The sequence below is a fragment of the Danio rerio genome, chromosome 3 (assembly GCF_049306965.1).
Source record: "Danio rerio strain Tuebingen ecotype United States chromosome 3, GRCz12tu, whole genome shotgun sequence".
Lineage (NCBI taxonomy): Eukaryota > Metazoa > Chordata > Actinopteri > Cypriniformes > Danionidae > Danio > Danio rerio.
The window spans coordinates 45,729,010-45,756,620 of record NC_133178.1 but is presented as its reverse complement, the minus strand read 5'-3'; the positions used below and the strand labels follow the sequence as shown (position 1 = coordinate 45,756,620).

Genomic DNA, 27,611 nt, shown 5'->3' with positions numbered 1-27,611 from the left:
GGCTATTTCCATGCACAGAACTCTTCAGTTCAGTTTTCCATTCAATTCAATGCCACCTTGCACGTTTAAAGCTTTCAGATTCAACCATTTTAGCATCAATTCAACCCGTCTATAGGGATAAACCAAATAGCACATATACCATCCTGTGTAGATTTAAATAAGCACACACAACCTTCATGAGGGTGAACTTAAATAACATTTACTGTTCAAATGTCACAAAAAAACAGAGCTGTACAGAAGAAAGTTGGTGTTTGGTGAAAAGGTTTAGTTCATTTCACACAGCAGCAGCAGCTCAAGCACATGTCGCACATGAAAAAAATCATTTACAAGATACTGCACTGTGCAATTTTACTCATGTGGGTACAAAATATAGAGCAGCCATTTTGATACCATTAAAGACTGAGAAGTAGAAATATAAGAACATGAGTTCAAGACTCCAGAGAAGAAATGCGATCAAACTAAAGCATGTACACCGCAATATAAACAAACTTCAATTGTAGTTAAGGCTCACAGTGTGGAGAGATTACAGTAAACACTGCCAGGGTTTTTTCTTTAGGCACACTAATAACTCCGGGGCCCATCGTAAGCCAAAATACAAATCAGAGGTAATGCGTTATCACAAATCAAAATGTCAACCAGATTAATAAGTCGCACACAGACTTAATCATACGTCAATCACATTGCAGTCTGCAGAAGCTTCGTCCGGTCCATTAAAAGCACAGAGTAAAAATAAAGGTAGTCACAGTTACAACAGTAAAGGTCACGCTGGGGAACAGGTCCGGCCTGCTTCAGACTGTTGGCTCTCATTAAAAAAGGAAAAACATATGGAGCAGTGCCAACTCAAAAGCTAACTGGCGCCCTCTGCTGGCCTGCACCAAAGTGTGAGTGTGTATGTGTGGAAATCCAGAAGCAACAGCAGGCATACTGTGCTTTCTCTGAAGAACTGAGAGAAAAACGGCAGCCCATAATCCATCTCCGACCAGCTGGGACTTCACAATGTGACGGCTGAGACGCGAACGCAAAATAACCGTGCAGGTTGAACGAGGTCAATGAGAGGTGTGAAAGCAGGCAGAAAACAAGAACGAGCGTGAACAAGAGCATTATGAGTGAGGAATGGAGACATTCAGGAGGATGAATATTCATGATCAGTGTATCCTCCAAGTGCAGCTCCGAAAACTCAGACTTGGTAAAAATGGGATGAAGTAGTGCAAGACAAATACTGTGCATGGTGGAGGGGAGGAAAAAAAAAACACAAGACTAACACTGAACCCCATAAAGACACAGACAGGTGACTCACTGAACAGAACAGACAGCTACCGCATCCGTCGCACCAGATTCAAGCATGTAAGGCTTGGCACTCGTACATGACAGTGTTTTGTGGAGGAGCCTTTTTAGACAACCGAACAACTATATACACACACACACACACACGACTAACAAGAGGCATAGCAGAAAAAGGCTATCATCCTGCAAATCAAAAAAAAAAAAAAAAAAATAATTAAAAAAAAAAAAGCCTACTAAATAAGAGTTCACTATTGAAACCCTCTTCCGTTTTGGCATCAGTTTCATCTTTGGGTTTACGAAAAGTAAAAATTAAATTAAAACTAACTTAAAAAAAAAGGGAAATAAAAAAATAAAACTATTTACAAACACATTGAAATTATATACACAAAACACACAAACTTCTGCAATCGTCCATGTGACCGATCGCCCGAGAGCGACTGCTCCCGGGTGAACTCCATGACGGTCTGATGCCCTTTCATGCTCTCGCTCACACACAAAAACACACTTAAAGTAGCGATCCCTTTGAGAGCTGGCGTTTTTCGAGGAAGCCATCAAGTTGTGGTCAAAAGATGCGCTTGCGTTTCAGGTAGGAGTCTGCGTAGTGCCCGCCGAGACCCTGAGAGTGCTGCCCTACATAACCACCCTCTGGACTGGGCTCTGGAGACGGGATGAGACGCGAGAACAGACGCTTCTGCCCACCGATGGGAGTCTAAACATGGAGATGAAATCAAAATCAATTGAGTTCCCATCAGGAATAACTTTTGAAAGCTTCCTGGCACAGTTAACTGATAATCGACAAGCTGCAAATATAGACGAAGAGATGAGGGCTGAAGATGGCCTACCTTCATTCCAGCACCAGGTGCAGCAGAAAATAGACTGGGATGAGTCACTGGAGGCATTCCGACCGCCTGAACAGACACAAAAGCATAGATGAAACGTCTGAGTCGCCTTACATGTATTCTGGCCATCTTTGCCAATGAAAGTCATAATGAAGATGGATATTATGTAATGATGTGATGAGGAGGATGTCGTGATTCAGATAAAGTTGTGAAAATGGATTTAAGAGCTTGGGAAAATGGATCTGGATAAGTGATTCTTGGGCTTGCGGCCAACTCAGTGATCAAACCAGTGCGGCTCTGTGTTTGAGCTGCAAGGCCACTCCAGCCGCTTTAAATCAGGCCGTCCCTTTAAACGAAAGCTTTTTAAAGTGCATCATGCCGGAATTAATTTGCAAGTAATTTTGCTATGAATTTAAATAATTTTTGATTTTGATGTGCAGAATGATTTAATAGTCTCTGGTACAGGGATGCACATCAAAAGTCACTGGTTTATAGTCTTGAAGATGTTTTTAAAAGTAACAAAATTACAACAGCATTACATTAAATGAATCAAGAGACAGTATAATGCTGTGTTCACACCAGATGCGGTAAGCTCAGATAAATCACGATATTCGCACGTAAATAGACACTTGAACAGAGTTTACTCGATTTATTCACAAGTCAAATTCACTGAGCAATAGATGTGGATTTGCATCATGGGCAGCGCTTCTGTCTGCCTGGCGATTCTAGCTTCATTGCTAAATGGCTAACATGTATTTTACTGAAAGAATATCTGTTTATGTGCTTTATGAAAGTTGAAAAACAGCGTTGATTCATTTAGAGCAGTGTCTGAGTCCACTAGATCCTTTCAGAGGTGCACCCAGCTCTGAGTTCATAAACTCCACCAGAAACAACACCTTCATGATGAAATGTACAAGGTTACAGAAGCAAATTATTTCAGATGTCTATGCTTTTCGGTTTGTGTGCACTAATTTCCAGATGGCAGCGTTCATCTTCAAATAACAGGAGTGTTTATACTGGAGATTATATTAAAATAAACCTGACAATTTGAAAAGTTTAAACCTCAATCTAGTTTAAAAACACTACTGTGAAATGCCATCTTATGCTTATGTTTTACTGTAATTTGAGTTTTGATATATTATAATGTAATGTAGCATTCAAAAATGACTGACAATACACATTAGTAGGGATGTCCAGATCAGATCATGTGATTGGAAAAATCAGGTCAATCGGAATCTAATGTTACCTCCCGATCAGGACTCCCAAAAAAAAAAAAAAAAAAAAAAAAAAGTATATATGGATCCGTTTCTTTACTCTTCTTTATTCTTTTTTATTTATTATAGAAGTACAAAATCAGGTTTTGGTATCGGTAGATACTCTGTCTTTGTCTGTATTGATTTTTTTTTTCTGCACTTTGAACGAGTCCGGACAGTTCCTCTTTATGGAGGATGAGGGAGCTCTCAGATTTCATCTATGATTCTCAGTTTTAGGTGAACTAACACTAACATCATTATATCCCAATTCAATGTTATTACATTCTGGAGGCACCTCTGCTCTTGCAGGAAGCACTACATTATGATAGCTTGATTTGCATACCTTATTAAGCTGGGTAGAGGGGATGTTGGAATGAGCTCCAAAGCTGAAGTAAGAGGACTGAGGGGGGCTGGGAGGATAGCTGAAAAGAGACCCCGCATCACTGAAGCCTGCATGCCTGGAGTTCTTTACAGAAACAAGAGACAATTACAATTTCACACCAGTCCAACCTTATAACAGAATTATTTTTTGTGTGTCATTGTCAGGAGGTGTGGATGTACCTGCAAACCATAGCCAGGAAGGGCTGCATTTTCCAGAACCTCCTGCTGTTCATATAAATGAGACAAGGGATCCTATGGATAGAGTAAAATCAGCGACAGGATGAGTGAGTCACACATAACCGCATTTTTGACTGGCATTGTCATGTATTTTGATTTTCAAATAATAAGCATTCATCTGTGGTAAACTTAAGTTTCTACGTAATGGATAAAGTACATTCAGGCAGTTATTATAGCAGATTACACAGCTGTCTAGACTGCTTGCCTTGGATTTTTATGACTGACCAATAGGAATTATGTTATTCCCAGATAACAACCACTCAGACTCAAGTTTTACATCCATATGTTTATCTGTTTCTACCACTGTTTTGGGGACCATCTTGTGACTGAATGAATAGGTTAGTGTATGTTCCATTTAGCCATTATCATTTGTCAGCTTTGCCTTTTATTAAAGAAGTAATAATTATTTATTAATTATTAAGTAACTATTATTACAAGTCAGAACATACCTTTTGTGGCAAGCAGTAATGTAATAAATGAAATTTTGAAAAATAAAGCTCTGTAGTTTTATACAGGCTGATAAACCAGTCAGAATTTATTCTGCTATTCTTACCTGGATGTACTTTATACCTTTTATAAAAGCACAACAGGCTTATGGGCAACCCAAAATTGACTAGTCTGCTTTATACATTTGTAGCATTGCAAATGGCCCAAAATTCTTATTGAGAGTATGTGGTGATTTGAATCCATGTAACGCCATGAGTATCTACACAACAACAATTCAAGTGTGGCTTCAACCATTTCATGGAAGTCAAAAGCAGACATGTTCAAAACGTTTTAGAGCCCATTAAAGAGCTCTATTTGGCATTGCCCCATTATGATTCATTTGATTGAAAGTGCTTCCAGGTGTCAGTAGTGTCATTTAGTGCAGATGTTTATAAGATATGAGCCAACCTGGTGCAGAGAAAACTCAGGTGTGCATGACTCCTGGAAGCGCAAGTTGTAGTTCGAGTGGATGCCGTGGTTCGTCCGCAGGTTAGACATGCTGCCAAGCGGTGTTCTCTTCCTGTAGGGATGAGCCCTTGTGCTGGCGCCTAGATAAATGCAGCACTTCAGAAAATGCAACCAAAACCACGATAAACAAGATACCACAAAGACACTCACTTGAAGATGGGAATATGCTGGGAGAACTGAGAAATGGGTTTTGGGATACACCAACATCTTTCGGAGGTTCACCCAAAATGGACACCTTCAGGAGAAAAAAAAAAAAAAAAAGAGGTCTGAACATACAACCCTAGATTCTTTGGACACACTAAAGATTAGCAGGACCAAACAACAACAACAACTCATGCCAAACCAAATCAAGTTCCTCTGGGAGTCTGGCAGTAATAATACTCTACATGAGAAAATAAATCTGCAAAAGCAGGAGCAGCAATTATTAAACCCATCTCACCCCTGGTAAAGTTAACCCATCTGCTCCTAATATCCCACTCAGAAGGGGCATGTTCATTCCCTGTAGCACAGGAGAGGATGCTGGGGGGAAGCCGATCGGGGTGGCTGGGGTCTCGCTCTCTCTTCCAAGAGGTCGGCTCAGAGATGGTTGTTTAATGGGGCCAAGGGACTCATTCTGCAAGCCTAGTGCAGGAGCAAGAGCGCCTGAAATAATTAAATAAAATAAAGCCAATTAAACTCAGCAGACCCATTAGAACGGTGAATTACCTTTCATTATCCCAAAGAATAAGACAATTGAACAAGATGTTTTGTTGCAGAATCCTATGGTTACGTCAAATTATTTTTAATTGGATTATTTGGAGTTTAAATTTTTCTAGTTCGACAAAACACACTCGACTAAAGCACTTCCAAAGCGCAACATCTATTCAAGAAAATTGTATCTTTCATAAGGGTCATCCAAACAAATCAGCCATGTTTGTCAGCCATCAAATTGAATGCATTTTGTATGATCCTATCACAAGTGGCAGGCAAAGATGTATTACTGTTTTTCAAAGGAGTGTTGTGGCCACTTGTGTTTGTGTTTTATTTTCATTTTAATGAAGAAATAATCAAACATTAGGTAATCTAGCAGAACTTCACTGCTGCCTAGAATGCCTCAGACAGATAAAGGTTCACACAAATGCAATGTGGTATTCAACTCATGAGTTCTTTCAAATTAAAACGTTTTAGACCCCGTTTGCACCTATTTTAGCATTAATTACTGGTAATCTAACCAGAGATCGATCAGGGTCATCAGTGACTCAAAAATGTGAGATACCTTGAGGCATCTCCCCAAGCATGTTAATGCCTTGTTGGAGAGGAAGAGCAGCCAGAGGATTGTCACTCAGCAGTCCAGCCTGTGGAGAGACAGAACTGTTTTAGTTTGATCACATACACACGCACGCACTTACGCACACACACTAAGAAAGACACTCAAACACCACATCAAGGCACACCGTTTGCTAGAATTAACATTCTAGCATAGTGTTTCTCAACCACATTCCAGGAGGACCACCTGCATTGCACATTTTTCATGTCTCCATAACCAAAGACAAGATTATCAGCTCATTAGCAGAGCCTGACAGATGGGTGTAACAGACAAAGGGGACATCCGAAACATGCAGTGCTGGATCACTCAGCAACATGGTTGAGAAATACTGTTCTAACAGATGCCAAACAGAAACAGATGATCAATTACTAAATTGCTTTGGCTTCAGCAGAGACACATTACCATATTTACCTGGACTTGCCACAAAGTCTTGTCACATACATTTTCATAATATAAAACGACAAAACCGCAGCAGCACACACACACACACACACACAACCACACATACATACATACAACCACACACGCGAAGCACTCACACAAGGGAGAAGACTGTACTCTTTATTGTGCAGAATATGAGCCCAAAGAAGAGGATTGCCTAAAAGAGCTTGCTGAGGGGAGAGAAGAGAGTGAGCGCTAAAACAGATGCTGCTGGGAGAGTGGCAGTTTATAAGAGGTGGAAAGAGAGGTCAGCATTGTACCTGTTGGACTTGGTTCTGAAGCAGCATCTGCATCAGGGCAGCAGAGAGAGCAGGGTTCGCCAGGAGGGGTACAGCAGGCGCAGCTCCCAGAAGCCCTGCACATCAAAAGAGCCACAAATCAAATCTACCATCTCAATGTGCGAAAGCTTGCACACGAAGAATGCTTTGATGAATCACCTTGTTTATGTGCTGGGTTGAGAGATGCCATTAACATCTTCAGTGTGGCAGGGTTATTGAGGCCAGTAAGGATCTGCATGGCGTTGGGTTCGGGTAGGAGACCTTTCCCTCTGTTCAAGGCCTGCAGAAACACAGATGACATTTACACAAGCATGTTGATCTACAATCAATTAGCACTGGAAGTGTTCAGACACCACATTGGACATTCAGTGTTCTCAAGTCTCCGGCACTTAGACTGCAGTTCTGCACGAGAAGTTTGGCCCGAGGTAATATGGTTAAGCCCAACTGAGTCTGGTTTCTCTCAAGTTTTTTTTTTTCCTTTCACTTTTGTCAATTGGTGAAGTCATGTTCATTGCCACTTTCACCACTGGCTTGATTGGTTAAGAACTTGTGGAGCTGCACACCAATGAATTTGCTCTTCAGTGTTTGGTGAAATTAAACCACACGGAATTTTGAAATAAGGACTTTACTAGAACTTATATGTTTAGCTACTTTGACACAAATCTACATTGTAAAAGCGCAATAGACATAAAGGAGAGTCTAATTGAACCATGATTCAATCATGGTTCAATACTGAAGCTGAATTTGGTGGTTTGATCACTCTTTAACATTTAACCTATTTCACACAGGGTAAAAAAGGGAAAAGAAAAATGTAAAAATTATTTTCATCATTTCAAATAACAAAAAATAGAATCACCAAAAAACAAAAACGAATAAAGGCTTGTTTACTATATTTCGAAACCAGATAGGCAGACTCATTCACTATGACACAATGGTGCCACACACAGGCTTGCCTATAGGCTATTTTTTTCCACATAATAACTTTATAAAAACTGATAACAGGCTTTTGTTATACAATTCTGTTCTAAAATGAAAATCCAATGACCAAAACATAAACTGACCTACAATTCTGTCAGACATAGGTTAAGTACCATGTACTATCATGTTATTTTTCTTACTGGTTACTGAAGGTCTCTGATCTGAAAAAGCCTCCTAGAAAAACCAACTAACCTGACCTGTCAGCTCGTACTGCACACTTTTCAACTGCATGTGCAAATGCACCAGTATTAATGAATAAAGCACAAAAACAAAAATACATTGGTTTTAGTCAATGCTATCAATTAGTAAATCAAATTTTAATACCAACTTATGTAACAGTCTGGTACTAATTGGCAATGATTAGCATATAGGTATCAGTCAATTATTTTAAGTATTATTAGTTCATAACGGCTTAGACACTTAACAGCATAGTATATAAATGTAGTGTCATCGCAAATAGAACGCAAACGTTTTTACCAAGCAGAAATTCAAACTGTTTTCCAGATGACGTTTGACTGTTGCTAAACTAGTGAAAAAAAAGTGACCAAACTACCAAATAATACCTGCCATGGGTATAACCGCATTCACCAGTGGGAAGCAGTAGAAGCACTCCCCTAGGAGAATTTTGCTTACACAATTCAAAATAAAGCAATCCAAAAAACAGTGCATGAAAGCTCCGCCCCTTCCGCTACATGAGCAAAGCAGTGACCATTGAGTGTGTGATGTCCAACATTCCACACTTCTTTTAATGGTTAAATAAGTGCATTATCCAGGTATTCAAAGTGCACTTAATCTTTTTAGAGTTTTCAATGTGACTGCACTACTTACACTATTTATACCATCTATACTACAAAATGGCAAATAGAATAGAGCACAAGTCTTTGCAATTGTGGCATTGCAAAAGCAATATTGAATACTTTCATTTGCCATTCGCACATTTTAATTTCTTTGTGTCTCATACTTAACTTTAATAACAAAAACTAGTTTGGGACTTCCACCCTGACCTTACACGATTTATTCTTCATGGTTAGGCATATTCTTTCAAACATCTTTTTGAAAGTAGGTCAATTTTTTTTTACAAAAACAGCAAAAAAAAGGGTAGAAAGATTTGACCTTAGAAAATGTGAGGGCCATCAAAAAACCAGTTGAGAGCCACAATAATAATTTACAGGAGTCATAACTGCATTTACCAAAAGAAATAACCCTCGAAAACTGCATTTATTAAATTTGTCAAGTATCTCTAAGCAAATAGATCAGATAGTTGTTAAATTATATGATTAAACAAAGCAAGCATCAACACACCACTCTGCCAAGAATTGAGGTAATGAATGTGTACCATGGTCTGAGCTGCAATGAGGGCAGCCAACATGCTCCTCCCTGGTGGTCCTGGGGCACAGAAGGACACGCGTATATGAGAGTCACCCAGAGCTCTTGCATCAGTCTGCCGCTGAACATCCTCTGCCATCTCAGGCGTCGAGAACTCCAGCACAGCAAACCGCCGGAAACTGCAATCCTGACCCTGAGCAAGCTGTGGGTGCAGATTAAACAAACAAACAAAACAGATTAGCCTTATTCTCAGAGATGGTTACAGTAGCATAAAAGCAAGGCCTGCCCATAAATCAGTCAACCTGTAAACACAAATTGCCATAATTGAATCTCCATAATGTTATTTGGCAGAATGAAAGTAGTTAAATGATTTCAATTAAAATATACAATCTTATTACTAATATGTCAAAGTTAACAAACACACAATAGGGAAGGAGCTGTTATGTATAGTTATGAAACCGCTTCAGCATTGTCCGTAAAGGGTCACGAAACCCCAAAACACACTTTGAGCTGTTGACAGTCATGTGTGTCCCACACTGCTAAAAACACTATTAGGACACATATTTCACTAAAAAGGGAAAATTGGTTGTTTTTGCGTTATTTCGAGCAAATTCGTGCTTGTGGTTTGAAACTAATTTTTGAAGCTGCATCAAGGCCTTGAGATCTTAGCGTGTCCTGAGAACTTAGATATTGTCCTGTCTCTACAGATTTGGTAAGTGTGTGCGATCAGTGCTCTTTCTAGGTTTATTCAGATGGCAAAGTTGTAGTTCGTATCGTCAGCAGTACTCTTTCAGTGTTTAAAGACAGACCTTAGTAAAAATTATTTCTAAGTTACTTAATTTTGCGTTAATATCACTAAAATATTATAGACTGAAAGGTCTGCTGTAAATGCCGCTTTCCGACATGAACACTGCAAGCAAACTATTGCCTACCGTCGGGTTTAATTTTTGCCGCATTTTGTGACAGGACAGTCCACACACACAGCTCGGTAGGATGGACCTACCGACTGCATCAAGTCAACAAGGTTTTTTTTCCTCTTATACGACCTGTGGTATCAATTATTCCACTGTCAAACAGTCAATCTTTTTCCCCTGCATGTGTTTGTTTTGCCTCTGTGAAAATCAGCGCATGCTCAAATGGAAACTCCTTATTTTATTTAAATCGTTACCCTTTTCCCTCCCCCAACACTACTACCTAAACAGAGCTAGACACACCCACTTTCCTGACAATTTTCAAAGTAGATGTGAAAACGCCCTGCTGAAACGGGGGGTTTCATGGCCCTTTAATGTGTAAGATTTTTATATCAAAATATTTAAAACCCCACTAAAACAGTTACATATTTATACAAATTTATTACAAATTTATACAAATGAAATTTAATGCAGTGCTTCTTGTCCAATCTGAGACCCACTTTATATCGTATATCGAACAGGCAATGAAGACTGCTGATATGTTTTTTCTGTTGTTAATGAGATCTTAAAGGGGACAATTTTGTAATGGAAAGACTTGGGCTGCCTTACTGCAAATTAAAAAAAGTTTGTGATAAGACCCATTTTGGGTGTTTCATTTTTAATTTTTTGTCTTTAACTGCAGTTTCACGCACTTACAATCTATATAAAATTAAAAATAATGGTAGACACCAGAGTTGGGCCGATAGACAATGCCATCATCCACCGCCGATGGCTGACAAACTTCACGATGCTAAGCCGACATCACTCCGCCCTACATATATAATGATATACATCTTATTATTTGCATGTCATCTTAATAGCAAAACGGTCTTTTCATGAGCTGTGGTAAATTTTACATAAAGCTGCCGCTTGCACGGCTGACAGCAATGTGAAGATTAAATAAAGGATTATACTGTACCTCTTGCACTTAAAATGTGTAGATTCAGTGGTAAACACAGTTACCTGCAAACCCCGTCCCACAGACTTTACAGTGAATGGATTTGGTTATTCTCAAAGCAGACTTGAAGCCACTGGAAGTCTTTTATCCATTCTTGGAAAAGTAAAAGGTAAATTAACATTCAGCACACGATCAATAATAAGATGTACCGTTATAAGTTACTGTGGGTAAATCTGTCAGTGTTATTTTCATTCTCTCATCTTCAGCGCTTCACATTTCAGCGGTTGTAGCTCCTGTCATCTGAAGGCATTGACCGAGTGATTGATAGCTGATATTAACCAATCATTCGCGTTCAGTTCTAGAGCAGTGGGCCAATAAGAAGAGCACAAAGGCGTGGCAAGCATTGCGGGCTTTTTCTACTTCAGCAAGCTCGCATAACTGTTTTAATCTGTTTCTGAGTGCTGCGTTTGGCGTTTTTAGGTGCAAAGATGCATTCTGCATAAATGTCTCCTAAATCCACGGACGCGGTAAGAATTTTGCAGTGAAAACAGTGAAAATGTATGCACTTGCCCAAATGCTTCCAAATATATCTTAAGGTTGCATAGATAAAATTTCGGGCACGTAAGCGACCAAAACAGTCTAGCCCTAGCATTTTTACTTATTTTATTAATATTATGAGGAAATAACAACAAATTATCAATCACAATACAAATTACAGTGAACTCCAAATGAAGTCCCTTCCACTAGCTGTGGGAAAAACCATTATAACAGATTACTGTGCCTATTCATGCTAGAGTCCCACGGAAAAAAAAGTGATTGACAGGGGAGGTGGTAATGTGTGTAACTTTTATTATTTGGTTATGGGTAAAGCAAAGAGGTGAAAATGGTAGGCTACAATTAATTAATTTGTTATGAACTAATCAATATTTAACAACGACCCCCACCCCCTGCCAACGATGCCATCATCCATCTCGATGTTTCACATTAGACAACATCGATCCATTAGATAAATTAATAAATTAGATAAATTGGTCAACATTGCCCAACCCAAGTAGACAATCGAGACAAATATAAAATGTAATTGAGATGCAATTAAATAAAGGATGAAAATTAGTCATTTTTAAATCAAATAAAACACTAGGCATATTAGAAATGCACATAATAGACAGACAAACAGTGGCTTCAGGTACAGGTGTAAAGAAATTGAATAAACAGACACAAATAAATGCTTTATTAGAATCAAAATGAACAGCTGGTCCAAATGTTTAATTGTGTCATCGTTTACTCAAGTCATTTTATATCAGACAATTTACTTGATTTATGAGTTTTTAAACAATCTACATATTTCTGATGTGAAAAGCAGCAGAAAGTATTTGGCTGTTGCTTAGGGCTGCAAAATAAATTGTTTCAAAATCGATATCGCAATGCGTGCATCTGCAATAATCAAATCACAAGATTTGCAATGTTGTGTGATAATGGAAATAACAAGATGGGAATACATTTTTAAAATGCATAACAGTAGGATAAACGTTTTATTCGATAGGAAAAGATGCAAACTACGATGGAAACTTTTACAGAACAAATGTCTGCATTTAAAAAAAATAATAATAATAAATTGTCGTGATTTTGGTTACAAAGATCATGTGATGATAAATGTGTGAATGGACAAACCAGCAGGCTGACTGCATTATAAAGCATCTGAAGTTGTTTTGGTCATTCTAAAATGCCTTAACCATTTCAGTACTAGTGTTATTATATTATTAAATACCTCCAGAATCAAGAGCCACTGTGCTCCATGTCTTACGCCTTTAAATGCCTCTACATTCATTGCGCGCCGGCAAATGGTCGTCTGAGGCGCAAGTAATTTTTTAAATAAAGAAAAGATTCACACAGCTTCTCTTACCGCAGCAAATTCCATTTTTACTTATTTGCCACCAGCTAATCAGGAGGTGACGATTTTGTTCTCCTTGGCTCATTGGATGGAAACGCTGCTTTTATTCACATTCCAGTTTTGCTAAATTTAATTAGCATCTTTGGATGGAAACAAAGCTACTGTTAAATGACACTAGAGTAAAGGTTTATAATTTGCATGCGCTTTTAAGGCCTGTGTCTGACCGTTTTAAGAGATTTTAGAACATTTGAGCCCAAAAGCATACCAAACCAAACAGTACCACTCAGTGGAAAGGGGCCATTATTAATTTATTCTTAATAAAATTGTTATTACTTATACCACCACCACTACTGAAGTACAATCTGCGGTACTAGTAGGAGTACAGTAGTCCTACATTTCGGTTACTGAAATTTTATACCAAACCTATTTTCATTGGTTGTCATGACGTCAAAGTTTAGTGTATAATTTCTCAAATATAACCAAGATGACTGTAAATGAAACATTTCTATTCCTTTCACAATGATTCTTCACTCTATTGATAAATGAAGTTCGTTAAGTCAGTCTTATGAGCGGCCACAGTTTGCTGCCTGAGGCTACAAAACAAAGGGGAAAGAAAGGAAGAGAAGGAAAACAAAAGCATGGCCCAGTACCTTTGTGAAATGCATTGTGATCACTCTGCCAAAACCAAAGCAGAGTACTATGCTAATCTATGTAGAACACATGCATACTTATACAAAGGAAGACAACCTTTCCTGACAGACCATTAAGATTAATGCAGCTCCCGAGTCTCTCTGCTCCAACTGGAACTGTGTTCAACAAGCAAATACAATAAGCCGCCATGGCCTTGATCAGATATTAGCGGAAAATTCATTAAACATTATTTGACCATTTCACGCATGGCTGGAGCCTCATCCACATGAGGCCAATTCAATACCTGCCTACAACCTGGGAAATTGAACTGAGAGCACAACTGATTTAATGAGAATTAACTTCCAAAAGCCTCTGCTAATTCTATAACAGTGGGGAACATGACAAAAAGTGTCATTCCCCAACAATGGCTTGCAGCCTGTGGTGTACGTGGTGCATATTTAACATATGAAAAAAAGGCAGCAGCAGCTCTCTCGTTCCAGAATGACCTGCTGACAGACAGCACCTGGCCGGTCAGGTGGTGTTCACCATAGAAACTAATGCACTCTGCCATGGAGCACTCAGAACAACCTCATGGAAAACAGGTCAAAGGTGAAACAGTTGAACAAAAAAGGAAACATGACAGAAATTTCACTTTATAGCTGGGGTCTACATGGGCATTATCATGGTAAAGTTAGTTATGAAAAGTGGTTACATTCAAATCTTTGTGAAAGCTTAAATAGTTTCTTTTAAAAGATAATAAAAAGGAGAAAAGTGGGTCATCAGGCAAAAAACAAAACAAAAACAAAACCATATTCTTAATCTGAGAATGTCTTTCACAACACTGGTTTGATTTCACACTCACTTGATTCCATCAAACCCTGGTGCTTTTGCGTTCATCTTACCACATCAAATGTGCACTGCACACAAACTGTGTGGTTTTAGATCATTCAAAAAAATTATAAAAATAAAAAAATTTAATGACACGGTTCCTTGTTTGTAATTAAATCACTGGTAAAATGAAGCGAACAGAGCCCCAGGTTCTTCTGTGGAGGTAGAGTTTACACATTATTTTATAGTACAATGAACGCTAATGTCAAAACATCATGGGATCAAGAATAAACAAATTGATTTCTGGGTTCATAGCCCATTACAACTGCATGTACTACACATTCATTTGTCCCCTAATGGGGGACTTAGGGTACCTTCACACCTACACTTTTGTTTCGGAACGCATCTCGTTTGCCCAGTTAGCGCGGTTCGTTTGGCATATGTGAACAGGGCAATCGCGCTCTGTTCCGCACCAAAGTAATCGCTCCGAGATCGCTTGAATGAGGTGGTCTCGGCTCGATTGAAATGAACCCTGGAGCGGTTCGATTTCAGTGAGAAAGCGACCGATCCGAGCGCGGTTATATTACAGTGTTTTATGGATATGTATTAGGCTTACGGCTATATGAAGAGAGAATTATGAGTATGGGAGGAAGTTTTATGAGTCTCCGGATGCCCGCAAACGAGTGATGATCTCCCGGTAATCTAGCGTCTCCCTCCCGGTCCTCAAATAGGCATCGTCATGCACCCTTCTCACCGCTCCCTACCGCATCTCTCCTCAGACACGTCGCGCGCGCACCCTGTCAATCACCACCAAACCACCACCTCTCCTGACAGCTGAGCGGGACGCTGCAAAATAAACCCTGACACTCTGACCAATGTAAGGAGAGTTAACTTGCACGTGACTTGTTTTAGCTCTTTTGGTCCGATTAGAAACTTTGCCGTGTGAAAGCGAACCGCTCCAAGAGCAAAGAGCAACAATGTAACAATTGTAATCTCTGTTTCGGAACAACTGAATCGATTCACAGGTGTGAAAACACCCTTAATTTTAGTCAGCAAGCACCAGGGCTTCTGGTTAATCGTCATCCCATACAAAAATCGCAGCATTTAAAGGGCCATGAAACCCCCTCGTTTCAGCAGTGTGTTTTCACACCTCTACTTTGGAAAAAGTCAGAAAAGTGGGCGTGTTCAGCTCTGTTTAGGGGGGAGTGTCGGAGGAAGAAAAGCGGCTTGGTATGGGAGTGTCTATTTGGGCGCGCTGAATTTCAGAGTCAAAACACACAACCACAGCGGACAATGTGACTGTGTTTACATGGGCATCTGTAGTCGAATTATTTGCCAAATTATTAAATGGTGGACTTTAACTGCAGTTTGGCTTTTTCATTCAGGGAATTCATTAATGTCCCTCCCGACAAACGTGATATTTGATTCAGGCGCTGCTCTAAGCGTGTATTTTTCATGCAATGTTTGATACCGCACGGCGAATGAGAGAAAAAAAACTCAGCATTTCCCTGAGAACTTAGATACACACGGCAGGTAGCGTCAGAAAGCCGCGTGTGGTATTCCGGTCACAAAATCCAACACGAGGTTATAGTTTGGTTGTAACTGTTAGTGCTAACTATTGCACTCGGTGCAATAGTTTGTTTGATACGAATAAAATACAAACTGAATAAACAAAGAGCACTGGTCGCTCACTTACCAAATCTGTAGAGACAGGACAATCACCAGCAACTAGAGCCGAGTCTTTATTTAGAGGAGACTACAATCTGGATCTCAGCGTTTGCAGACGAGAACAGCTCTCAGGTAAACAATAATCCTCCTTAGACACGCAAGTTATTGTTGTCGCGCGTCGCGTACACTGTTAATCCACGCGCGAGTCTGCGCTCTCACAGAGACAAAATGAAAACGAAACTTAACTGCAGCAAACAATAAAAGCAACACTTCACGCTTGTTTTGCCAACACAACGTGGCGTCTCTGCCATCTACACTCTGACAGTAATGAATATTAATGAAGTTGCACAATAGAGTGCGCTGATTGGTTTGAACCAAGCCTTACTCATGCATCAATGCATCACACTGTAAGACGTAATAAGACTCACTCTGGCACAGACGCCCAGTCTGCACTCTGGAATACACGCTATTATGTCATGACCGTGAAGCAGCTTCAAAAATTTGTTTCAAACAGGAAGTACGAATTTGCTTGAAATAACGCAAAAACAACCAATTCACACTTTTTAGTGAAATATAGGTGTCCTAATAGTGTTTTTAGCAGTGTGGGACACATATACGACTGTCAACAGCTAAAAAAATGTGTTTTGGTGTTTCGTGACCCTTTAAAATCCTATTGCTTTAAAAACAGTGATCTTCACTGCCTGACTGAGATACAAAATAAAATGGATATCAGATCAAACAAGAAGCACTGCATTAAATGATATTTTTCCATGCTATGTCTTTGAAAATACTGGAGTAAAATTCATTTGGACTAATGACGGCACCTGTGTTTAAACAGTCTTTCATTGTCTTTTTACACTTTAACAACTAAAAGAATGCTCAGGTCTATTTATCTGATTGTATGATGCGTAGCATAGCGCAAGCATTGATTGGTTGGTTTGGTAGCGCTGAGTGTGGGCGGGACCGAGAGCCGTGCGAGTCCGCTGGAGCGACTGTGGAGTCCCGTGAAGGAGCTCCAGTGTTTGTTTTTTTTTTGTTTCGCGTTTACCTCATGGTTAAAAGTTGTTGCAAGTCCGCCGGTTTCTGCCTAAATTGAGCGAGTTTGAAGCACTTGTACATTAAGGAATTGTTCAGAAAAAAACACCACCAGTGAAGAAACTCGACACAGAGAAACATAAAACACCTCACTGCCAAATAGTGTTTTGGAAGTGTTATTGCAGAGCAACAGAAACAGCGAGCAGAAGTATGATTGCACAGCTACGCGCATTGCATGTGCCATGCCGATCACTTGACGCAAAAGTATAAACCAGGCTTAAAGGTGTCGATATTGACTAAAACAATTGAGCAGTTTACTCATTCCTGAACTAGTTGTTTTACAACTAGTATTAGTTTCAAAACACGTGTGCACCAAAGTATTTGCTTTACGCTCACAAATCAAATAACGGTTCCAGAGTCAAAATTTAAAAAAAAAAAAAAAAAAAACCAAGCCAACCTTTGCTGAAAGTCAAGAAATGCTTTTTCAAATCTAGTTGCAAACAAAGACAGCAACTAGACAAGGGATAATAGTAAGTTTCAAGGTTTACCATGGATTGGAAAATTCAAGGTTTTAAAGTAGTTATACCATTTCTGTGGTATTTACATTTGTGTGTTTTCCAATACTTTTTTTGTGTAGCAGTACCTTTAACTGAAAAAAATAAACAAAGATCAACGTTAAGGATTGAGCCCACAATTCAGATAATGTTTGGAAAAACTAAGAAAAAAAAAAGATTTTTTTTTTAATTTAATTAGGTAACTAAATGTTTAATGTAATTTATCGCTTAAAATTTGCATTTCAGATTCACAATTAAGATTTCTTAAAAGGGATAGAATGCAAAAAAAAAAAGTTTCTGTCAGTGGAAGAATAGATCTAGCATACATTTATGCATTATAACATTCATGTTTAATATAGTTCTTTGAAAAAAAAATCAATGCAAAATTTAGATTTGAACAAGTTAAAATAGTAAAATTTAAAAAGAAATTTAAGAAATCACTTACACACCATCATGCAAGCATGCTATACACCTCAACGGTGCATGCAGTAGTGTGCTTTTTATAACTATACTTTATACACTTTATTATTATAAAAAAAAAAAAAATTCCAAAAATTCATTTTTAAATTTGTAAAAAAAAATCAGTTTCAGAAACCAATTAAGACAGGAAATTATTGTTTATTAATTATTGAACCTGACATGTTTACTGCTCTAAAATTTCTTTTTTTTTTAAATAATGTATTTTGTTCAATAGAAAAAAAGTAGTCTTTTACATAAGACATTTAAAAAGAACTTTAGAGCAGTAATTACAACACTGTGAAACAGTGATATTTTCATCTATTGCTTTCACACCACCAGAATCGTATACCGGGCTATGTCTAACAGCAACCAACCTAATCGTAAAAGGGTAATACAAAAAAACTATACAACTTAAACGGTAAGCTGTACTGGGCGAGAGCGCTTCTCTTTCTAACTGAACAGTTGCATCCTCGATAATGCAAGTGTGCTAGGGCTCGAAAGGTAAAATTCAATGTGAGTGGAAGCAGAGGGGACAATCACACCCAGGCACACTTCAATGCAACGGTGCCTAATGCGAGTAAACCCTTATACACATTTCAGGTATAATGGTAGATTATCCAACCAGACAAACACAGAACTCCCAACACCATAATGCTCTTTTCTTTTATCCAGAAATAAATCTTATATCAGAGCTAGAGCTTAGATTAGGGATTTGCTAGTGGGCGATTTATTGGACAGCACGACTTTCAGAAAATGTGTCTGATCGAGGTCAGACATTCACACCTTATATTACCTGGACCAGAGTACATTTTGGAGCAGATCAATACCACCTCTTCAACTGGGTATCAGGCTGATTGTTTAGTACACAACAAAGTGCGATTTGCTGTATTCACACCTGCCCAAACTATCCATATTAACAGCGGAAATGAACTAGACCTCAATTTACACAAACCAAAAAAAGACCAGTGTGAATACACCCTTTGGTTCAGAACTAAGCTCTTCAGGGCTGCAGGTTCAAAATGACATTTCATACTGAACAGCAAGTGCCACAGGACTGTTGTGCATCCTAAGTTTTTATGTTATATGGCAGGTTTGTTTCAGGAATTAATCAAAGAATTTTTGGAGAAAGATTAGGGTGTGTAAATAACTGAATAAAATAAACAGATTTAGGTATTAACATCAAACATAACTAAAAAAAGCTGCAACTTAATGTCATTACTAAGCTCATCATCTGAAGTGGATAAATGTCAGTCTTGAAGTGGATAAATGTCAGTCTTGAAGTGGATAAATGTCTGTAGAGAGGATGAAATAAAACTGCTTTTGCAGTAAGAGAAGCAAATCATATGGAAATTTACAAACCTTATTTATTGACAGTTGTATATGTGTCCCACACTGCTAAAACACTATTAAGACACCTATATTTCACTAAAAATTGGGAGAAGGAAATCCAGTAACTTAATACACAAAAATGCTTTGACCTGGAGTACCCATTTCATTATAGTAGAGTTTATCCTAAAAAATGTAAACAAATAAATATCCCCAAGTTGTTTTGTTTTATATTTTTTGTGAGACTGGTGGAAATACTGAGCTAATGTGGCTGATCAGCTTGAAGGTGGAATTTCTCCAGTTTCTCATTAGCGGTAAATTCACAAGCACTGTAGATTTCATCATCATAATATTGCAGAAGGCAGATAATGTTCCACAAGATAATTAGGTAAATAAGCGCTACGGAGAACAGGGGGGGTGGAGATTGGTTCACCAATTCAAATTAATACTCAAGACACAGAAGAAATAATTAAAAAGGCAAGTTGGTCACAATCTTGCAATCTGCTACTTTAAAAAAAAGGCACAATGACATGAAGAACTGCCAAATATGTAACTGCCTGCTTATCCTTTTCCACTAGGCCATTTCCATACAGAAACAGGCATGAAAATAGCAGTCAGTGTTGTGTGATAAGTCGATATGTTGATTATCGTGATAGGCCTTCATCTAATATACCTATAAAGCCTGAACCAAGCCTACTTGTGAAATAAGTCCCTGGCTGCTACTTCGAGGTCAGCGTAACCCCTCCCACATGGAGGTTTCCAGGCTGCCGTGATACATACTTGACTCCTACTGGAGCACGGATATAAAAAAAAATCTAATTAGCCATTTTTAAAAAGAGGTGCAGCTACTGAATGGCTCAGTGAGACCTGACACAAAGGAAGAGCAATGAATGGAGCGTAAAAAAATATGTTCTGTGTAATCAAACGGGTCAAATGCACCAACCTGGCAGAATACGGGAGCATGTGTGTCAGTCAGCACATTGCGGAGATCCTGAGCAGTGAGGATGTGTTGAGGTAGTCGGTCCACACAGAGGCAGCGCGAGTGCAGCATTGTAAACGTGAGTGAGCCAACTTCCGTCCAGTGCACATACAGCATACGTGATCCCAGCTGCTTCCCCAGGAGCTCTGACTTGGCCCTGGCTGCAGAATCCTTCTTCATGTACTCCACAAAGCCATATCCCTTGGAGTGGCCCGTGGTGGCGCTGTGCACAAGGAAGCAGCGCTCAATGTTTCCGAAGGGCCGAACTAGCTCCTCGAACTGTTGCTGAGTGAACGCCCTGGGAAGGTTGGCGATGCAGAGCAGAGCGTCCGTCGGCTGCAGCTGCACAGAGATCTCACGGTCACGGAGAACATACTGGTGAAACTCCTTTATGGCAAACTGGGCCTGCTCACCATTCAGTAGCGTCACAAAGGCTTGAACAGGAAGGAAAAAAGAATGACTGTAAGTGACAGCACCAAAACACATTTTGAGCTGTTGACAGTCGTATATGTGTCCCACACTGCTAAAAACACTATTAAGACACATATATTTTAATAAAAAGTGTAAATTGGTTGTTCATACTTCCGGTTTGAAACGATTTTTTGAAGCTGCGTCACGGCCATGACATAATAGCGTGTATTCCAGCGTGCAGACTGGGCGTCTGTGCCAGAGTGAGTCTTATTACGTCTTACAGTGTGTTGCATTAATGCATGAGTAAGGCTTGGTTCAAACCAATCAGCGCGCTCTATTGTGCAACTTCATTAATATTCATTGCTGTCAGAGTGTAGACAGCAGAGACGCCACGTTGTATTGGCAAAACAAGCGTGAAGTGTTGCTTTTATTGTTTGCTGCAGTTAAGTTTCCTTTTCATTTTCTCTCTATGGGAGCGCGTCACGTGTGGATTAACAGTGTACGCGACGCTCGACAACAATAACTTAACTTGCGTGTCTAAGGAGGATTATTGTTTACCTGAGAGCTGTTCTCATCTGCAAACGCCGAGATCCCGGATTCGCTTGTAGTCTCCTCTTAATAAAGACGCGGCTCTAGTTGCTGGTGATTGTCCTGTCTCTACAGATTTGGTAAGTGAGCGACCAGTGCTCTTTGTTTATTCAGTTTGTATTTTATTCGTATCAAACAAACTATTGCACCAGTGTAAACAAGTTAGCACTAACAGTTACAACCAAACTATAACCTCGTGTTGGATTTTGTGACCGGAATAACACACGCGGCTTTCTGACGCAACCTGCCGTGTGCATCTAAGTTTCCGGGAAATGCTGAGGTTTTTTTTTTCTCTCATTCGCCGTGCGGTATCAAACATTGCATGAAAAATACACGCTTAGAGCAGCTCCTCGAATCAAATATCTCGTTTGTCGGGAGGGACATGAATGAATTCCCTGAATGAAAGAGCCAAACTGCAGTTAAAGTCCACCATTTAATAATTTGGCAAATAATTCGACTACAGATGCCCATGTAAACACAGTCACATTGTCCGCTGTGGTTGTGTGTTTTGACTCTGAAATTCAGCACGTCCAAATAGACACTCCCACACCAAGCCGCTTTTCTTCCTCCGACACTCCCCCCTAAACAGAGCTGGACACCCCCACTTTCTGACTTTTTCCAAAGTAGAGGTGTGAAAACACCCTGCTGAAACGAGGGGGTTTCATGGCCCTTTAATAAAATAAAGGGATATTTGTAAACGTTACAATTTAGGGCTACGCTATATTGGAAAAATCTGATATTGCGATGTTTTATTTTTCTGGGATGAATATTGCAATATAAATAGTTTTACAACATAGTTTGAATTAGGGTCGGGCCGATAGACGATGCTATTGTCTATCACTGATGCCCAAATAGACAACACGATACTGGGCCAGCATCGCAAACCCGCATGCGAAAAACACACATCACGTGATCGCGCACACACACACGCGCTCCTCTGAGCTCCAGAGAGCAGTGCACGATGGACAGTCTATCAAGGATGCACCGCTGGATCGCGTCTCACTACAGTTGTTAAACGTGATATTCAGACATCCCATGTCTCCCGGAAGTTCTGGGAGTCTCTATGCATCTGCGGGACTAATAATGCCCACAAACGAGTGATAATCTCCCGGAAATCGCGCGTCTCCCTCCCAGTCCTTAAATAAGTCACGCACCCTTCTCAATAATCACCTTTCATGAATCGATCGGTACTCACTAATCTGGCCGATCTCATGAACTGATCAAAATTGTTTTACAAGCGGTTTTTATTGCAAGTTACAACATTGCAAGTTCATTAAAACCTGGCGGGAAATATTCAAAGTTGTATCTAATTATTCAAAAAAATTATGCAAAAAAAAAAAAGTGGTTTCTTTTAATTGGTCTAGTTTCCAAGCAAAAATAACATTTTACACAGCCCATTGGCAGATAATTTTGCTTATTTTAAAGGAAAATTTCTTCCGAAGGTGAAAATACTTTTACTCAAGAAATTTTAGATATTTGGACCAGAAAAGTGACAAAACAAAAGCATTTTGTTTTTTGCACTGTAATTATTTAGTTTCAGGTATCTGAATACTGTTAGACTACCCAGAAAACCGTAAATTTAAGCTATTAAAACCATGTTATAAAACAGTATTCGTATCGCAACATTTATTGAAGAAAAATAAAATATCATATTAGATTTTTTCCATTATAGTGCAGCCTTACTTGGCATCACCTTGTTAAAAATCCTCTTAATGGAGATAATTTATAAAAACATCCTTCTGGAATCAATAAAAGCAGAGCAGTCCAGTAAAATGGGTTTCAATGGTGATCACAGGGTTCATTTTCATTCTCCATTATTGGCGGTTTACTACTTATCTTGCACTTTTAGACCAGACATTTGTCTCGACATCTGTAAAACTGAAGTTTACATTTTGGCACAAAAAACAAGCATCTTTCAGTGAGTTTTCTAAATTTGCTAAGAAATATTTAAAAGTTCATACGTTTAATAAAGTGTATAAAATATCTGCAAAGATTTTCTTGTGCCATGTGCTTTGGAACAGAACTTGATTACAACAAATATTGTGATACTTCGTTTTGCTGTAGGGTTTATATAATTAGTCTGAAGCCCTTTAAGGTGGCAAAATGGTGGGTGAATTTCACCAGGTGAATTAAACAGCTCAATTTGAAAAGATTTCATTAATTTAGATGCACTGGTATGATTCATTTTTTTGCATGCAGTGCATCGGCATAAAAGATAATGAATTACAAGCTGAATTAAATAAGTAAACAGTGCTTTATGGTGGTCTGGGGAGGCAAACAGTTTTCAATACAGAACAATCAAATGTAAAATAACATGGACATCCTTGTATAAATAACTACAAAAAAAAATTATATCTTTATTTTTTTAATTTAATAAATAATCTAATCCTGCGATGTGACTATTGCAGATACACAGATTGCAATATTGATGCTAAAACGATATATTGTTCAGGGCTAGCCTAAATCATACTGTAGCTGAATAGCAAGGAAAAAAAGATCAATCTTGAATTGGTCAAACAGTCTCTAAGGAACATAATAATAATAATAATAATTATTATTATTATTATTTAGGGCTTAAGAAAAAAATTAAGTGTTAAAAGCATTTACATTCTTTACTCTGAGGAAACCATTGCAATTCTCATGATTCTGACACAAACCTTAAATAAAATAAAATATGTAAATACAAACAAAAACAAATGAAAAAAATATATATGGCTTGACCATCAACTCTATTAAATGCATATACATATGCTTTAAAAAAAGACTTTCTAAAGTTTGTTGAAAGCAAGCAAGTTAGAAATTAACACATGATAGTCGATGTTATCATTAAGACACTACACTCTTCAACAGCAGAAAAAAAACACACGCATTCATGTGATAAAGGAGTCGTACACACCTGTTCCTTTGTATTTGTCCACAAAGCAGTACTTTAAATCATAGTTGCCCAACAGCTCATGAACCTCCTACAAAAAAAACAGCAAGATTTCAGTCACTGACAAATATTTGTATACTGCATTTTACATGATGACTGGCACTTGAATGGCTCTATCCTGTAACATTTGCATTTACTCTCATTCTGAACGTTCACAAATACCTTTCTTTCAGTGGTTAAGGCTGACTGATTCACCAATTAACTGTAGACAACAAAAAAAGGCCTCTTCTGCTTTTAGGCATCCTAACATGCTACTATAATATGAACCAGCATTTTCTTTTAGTGTCAGTGAAAGCAAAGCGTTTTGTTTCAGCGCCTTCTGTCCATTGACATCCTCACTGCTCCCATTCCAATCTGGAACAATACCACAGCCGTGCGCGCGCACACACACACCCGTTTTCCCCATGAATCAAGCATTTTCCTAAGAGAAACCTCACACACAATGAACAAGAACCAACTGACCTATATGAACTACTATAATAGCATAAAAACTATTATATTATATTACACACACACATATATATATATATATATGTGTGTGTGTACGTATGCATGTATGTATGTATGTATGTATGTGTATATATATATATATATATATATATATATATATATATATATATATATATATATATATATATATATATATATATATATATATATATATATATATATATATATATATATATATACACACACACACACACACACACTTTTTTTTTTTTTTTTTTTTAAACCTCAACTTTTCTGGGCTATCATCCCATGCCTACCCCAGAATGAAGAACATTTGTAAGCCCATAAGAATTATGAACTTAGTCTTGATTTATCAAAGAAATAAATCAAAAATAAATTAGTTATTTATTTTACTGATGTTACTTGGATAAAAAAAAAAAACACTCTAGTATTAGACCTGTTAATTTAATGACAGAAAAAGCACGATTTAAAATATTTACCCTTTTGTCCAACATTTAACAAACAATAGATACTGCTAAAACGATTGAGTTTTACCATAACACGTGATAAACCTTCTCTGAATGCTTTTGTAGAATAATATTATTAACCAGACTAACTATAAAAGAACCACAAATCTTGTACAGCTGTGATACACTAATAATAGCCATGGTTGTTACTTTTTAGGCCCAGATACCTTGTTTTTAAGTCCACTCTATATTTAATCCTATAGCATAGTACTTCACAATGCTTAACGTTTGTTATTATTATTCTAGTGACAGTATCAAACTCATATTTAGATTGTTTTCAAGGTATACCGCTGCTTGGAAGGTTTCTCAAGTTTTTAAAACCACCAAAATGTTTTGCTATAACGTTCCTATGGTATATGTAAGATTTGTTATATTCATGTTTTTTTTATAGGACAACAGTGTTTCCAGCAGAAAAATATTTTAAATTATTTAAATAATCAAAATTACAGAAAATTATTTAGCCTGACTTGTTTACTGGTACAAAATATTTTAAATGTTTCTCGAAATAAAATATATTACGTATAAACCGTATTTTTTTTTACACAGACATCTAAAAAATTACTTTTTAGAACAGTTATCACAATACCATGAAACCAACATATTTTTATTTAAGGTTATCATACCGTCAGAAACGTAAATCAGCCCATGCCTACACGTATTTGGTGAAAAAAAGTTATTAAAACTTTTAATTTGATTTTAATATACTAAAAAACATGGTTAATATGAATAAATAACATTAAAATACAAACTATTGCTCGATTTAAGAGCTTAAAAAAATAAAAATATCACTCTTACTAGATTAAATTAAGCAAAACTTTTTAGAAGGAAACTAAATACAGAAAACAGACAAAGAAATGAATAAGCGAATAAATAGCAATATCAAAATCTTGATCTAACTTTACAGCAATATCTAACTAGACCTAAATATATAGCAATATCCATCTAGATATAATAATATAGCAATATCTCACTAGAACTAAATATATATAGCAAGATCTAACTAGATCTAACTATACAGCAATATCCAACTAGATCTAATAATATGGCGATATTTAACTAGATCTAATTATATAGCAATATTTTACTAGATCTAATTATACAGCAATATTTAACTAGATCTAATTATATAGCAATATTTTACTAGATCTAATTATACAGCAATATTTAACTAGATCTAATTATACAGCAATATTTAACTAGATCTAATTATATAGCAATATTTTACTAGATCTAATTATATAGCTATATTTAACTAGATCTAATTATATAGCAATATTTAACTAGATCTAATTATATAGCAATATTTTACTAGATCTAATTATAGCTATATTTTACTAGATCTAATTATAGCTATATTTTACTAGATCTTATTATATAGCAATATATTACTAGATCTTATTATATAGCAATATATTACTAGATTTAATTATATAGCAATATTTTACTAGATCTAATTATACAGCAATATCTAACTAGAACTAACGTTATATTGCAATATCTAACTATAGAGCATATCTAATTAGAGTTAAAACTCTAGTTCATATGGCAGGTTAAGCATCCGGGCATTCAGCCCGACCAACCGAATACATCATATCAATACAACTAACGTTAGATTACACAACTCCATCCCGTTCCAAAGGCTCTTTAATGGCTGCGATGACACGAGGTTTGGACTGGTCAAAGCATCTCTCTGATAGCCGAGTGTCCAGCATCAGACAATCACGCTTAAACGCAATAAACAACGTTTAAAAAAAACACTTTAAAAATCTAGTCCATGTTACTGAGTCAGCGATAAGTGAAAACTGGAGCTGAATCGGGCTGTTTAGAAAGTTCACACAAAGTTACCCAAAACTAATGTTACACACCTGATTGCTGATATCGGCGGGGAGATTCTTGATGATGATTTTCCGCCGGTTGTAAAACTCTCTTCTCGTCCTTTCCAAACGACTGGCAATCTCTTCTGGACTGAGGGCCGTCAGTTCATCATCGAGCCGCCGCGGACAGTCGCTGCCCGTCGGTGAACACTCGTCCTCCGCTTCAGTGTTTTTGGCCGTTTCAAAGCCCCAGGTTTCAATTTCCGCTGTTTGGTCGTAATTACTGTAGAGTGGATTCGCGGTGAAGTTCGCACCAGTGAAGGATTTGTCGTCTCTGGCAGCTGAGTTAACGGACACTGCGGCCGCCATGTCTCCGTGTGGAAGTTTGTGCGCT

General features: G+C 37.9%; 1 protein-coding gene and 1 long non-coding RNA gene across 4 annotated transcripts in view; one reads left to right on the top strand and one right to left on the bottom strand.

The window, feature by feature from the left end:
- Positions 1-176: 176 nt before the first annotated feature.
- Positions 177-27,611, bottom strand: raver1 (ribonucleoprotein, PTB-binding 1). Of its 3 annotated transcripts, XM_021470765.3 has the most exons (15): positions 27,269-27,611; positions 24,391-24,457; positions 20,460-20,929; positions 9,288-9,479; positions 7,133-7,253; positions 6,956-7,050; positions 6,794-6,865; positions 6,204-6,282; positions 5,388-5,590; positions 5,099-5,183; positions 4,889-5,028; positions 3,938-4,009; positions 3,720-3,842; positions 2,127-2,192; positions 178-1,993 (listed from the first exon to the last, which is right to left on the bottom strand). In XM_021470765.3, the coding sequence occupies exons 1-15, from the start codon at positions 27,584-27,586 to the stop codon at positions 1,847-1,849; spliced, it is 2,250 nt and encodes a 749-aa protein (XP_021326440.1). In that variant the 5' UTR covers positions 27,587-27,611; the 3' UTR covers positions 178-1,846. The 3 variants fall into 3 exon arrangements, with proteins under 3 accessions (NP_001296569.1, XP_021326440.1, NP_001018503.2); NM_001309640.1 differs by lacking the exon at positions 6,794-6,865 and having other exon boundaries at positions 177-1,993; NM_001020667.2 differs by lacking the exons at positions 178-1,993; positions 2,127-2,192; positions 3,720-3,842; ... (7 more) ...; positions 7,133-7,253; positions 9,288-9,479 and having other exon boundaries at positions 20,011-20,929.
- LOC141381273 (uncharacterized) overlaps positions 3,923-27,611 on the top strand; it is a 124,232-nt gene continuing 100,543 nt past the window's right edge. Inside the window, exon 1 of the long non-coding RNA XR_012401201.1 lies at positions 3,923-4,041. This is a non-coding gene — a long non-coding RNA (uncharacterized lncRNA). The remainder of the gene's footprint in view (positions 4,042-27,611) is intronic.

What these genes read in the sequence shown, in the direction of transcription:
- raver1 (XM_021470765.3), bottom strand. Translation starts at nt 27,586, where the DNA reads ATGGCGGCCGCAGTGTCCGTTAACTCAGCTGCCAGAGACGACAAATCC. An exon ending in TCATTGCAGCTCAGACCATG is followed by an intron (nt 7,254 to 9,287) that starts GTACACATTCAT and finishes GTGTTTCTGCAG; the next exon opens with GCCTTGAACAGAGGGAAAGG. An exon ending in CTGAGTTTTCTCTGCACCAG is followed by an intron (nt 4,010 to 4,888) that starts GTTGGCTCATAT and finishes CTCTATCCATAG; the next exon opens with GATCCCTTGTCTCATTTATA.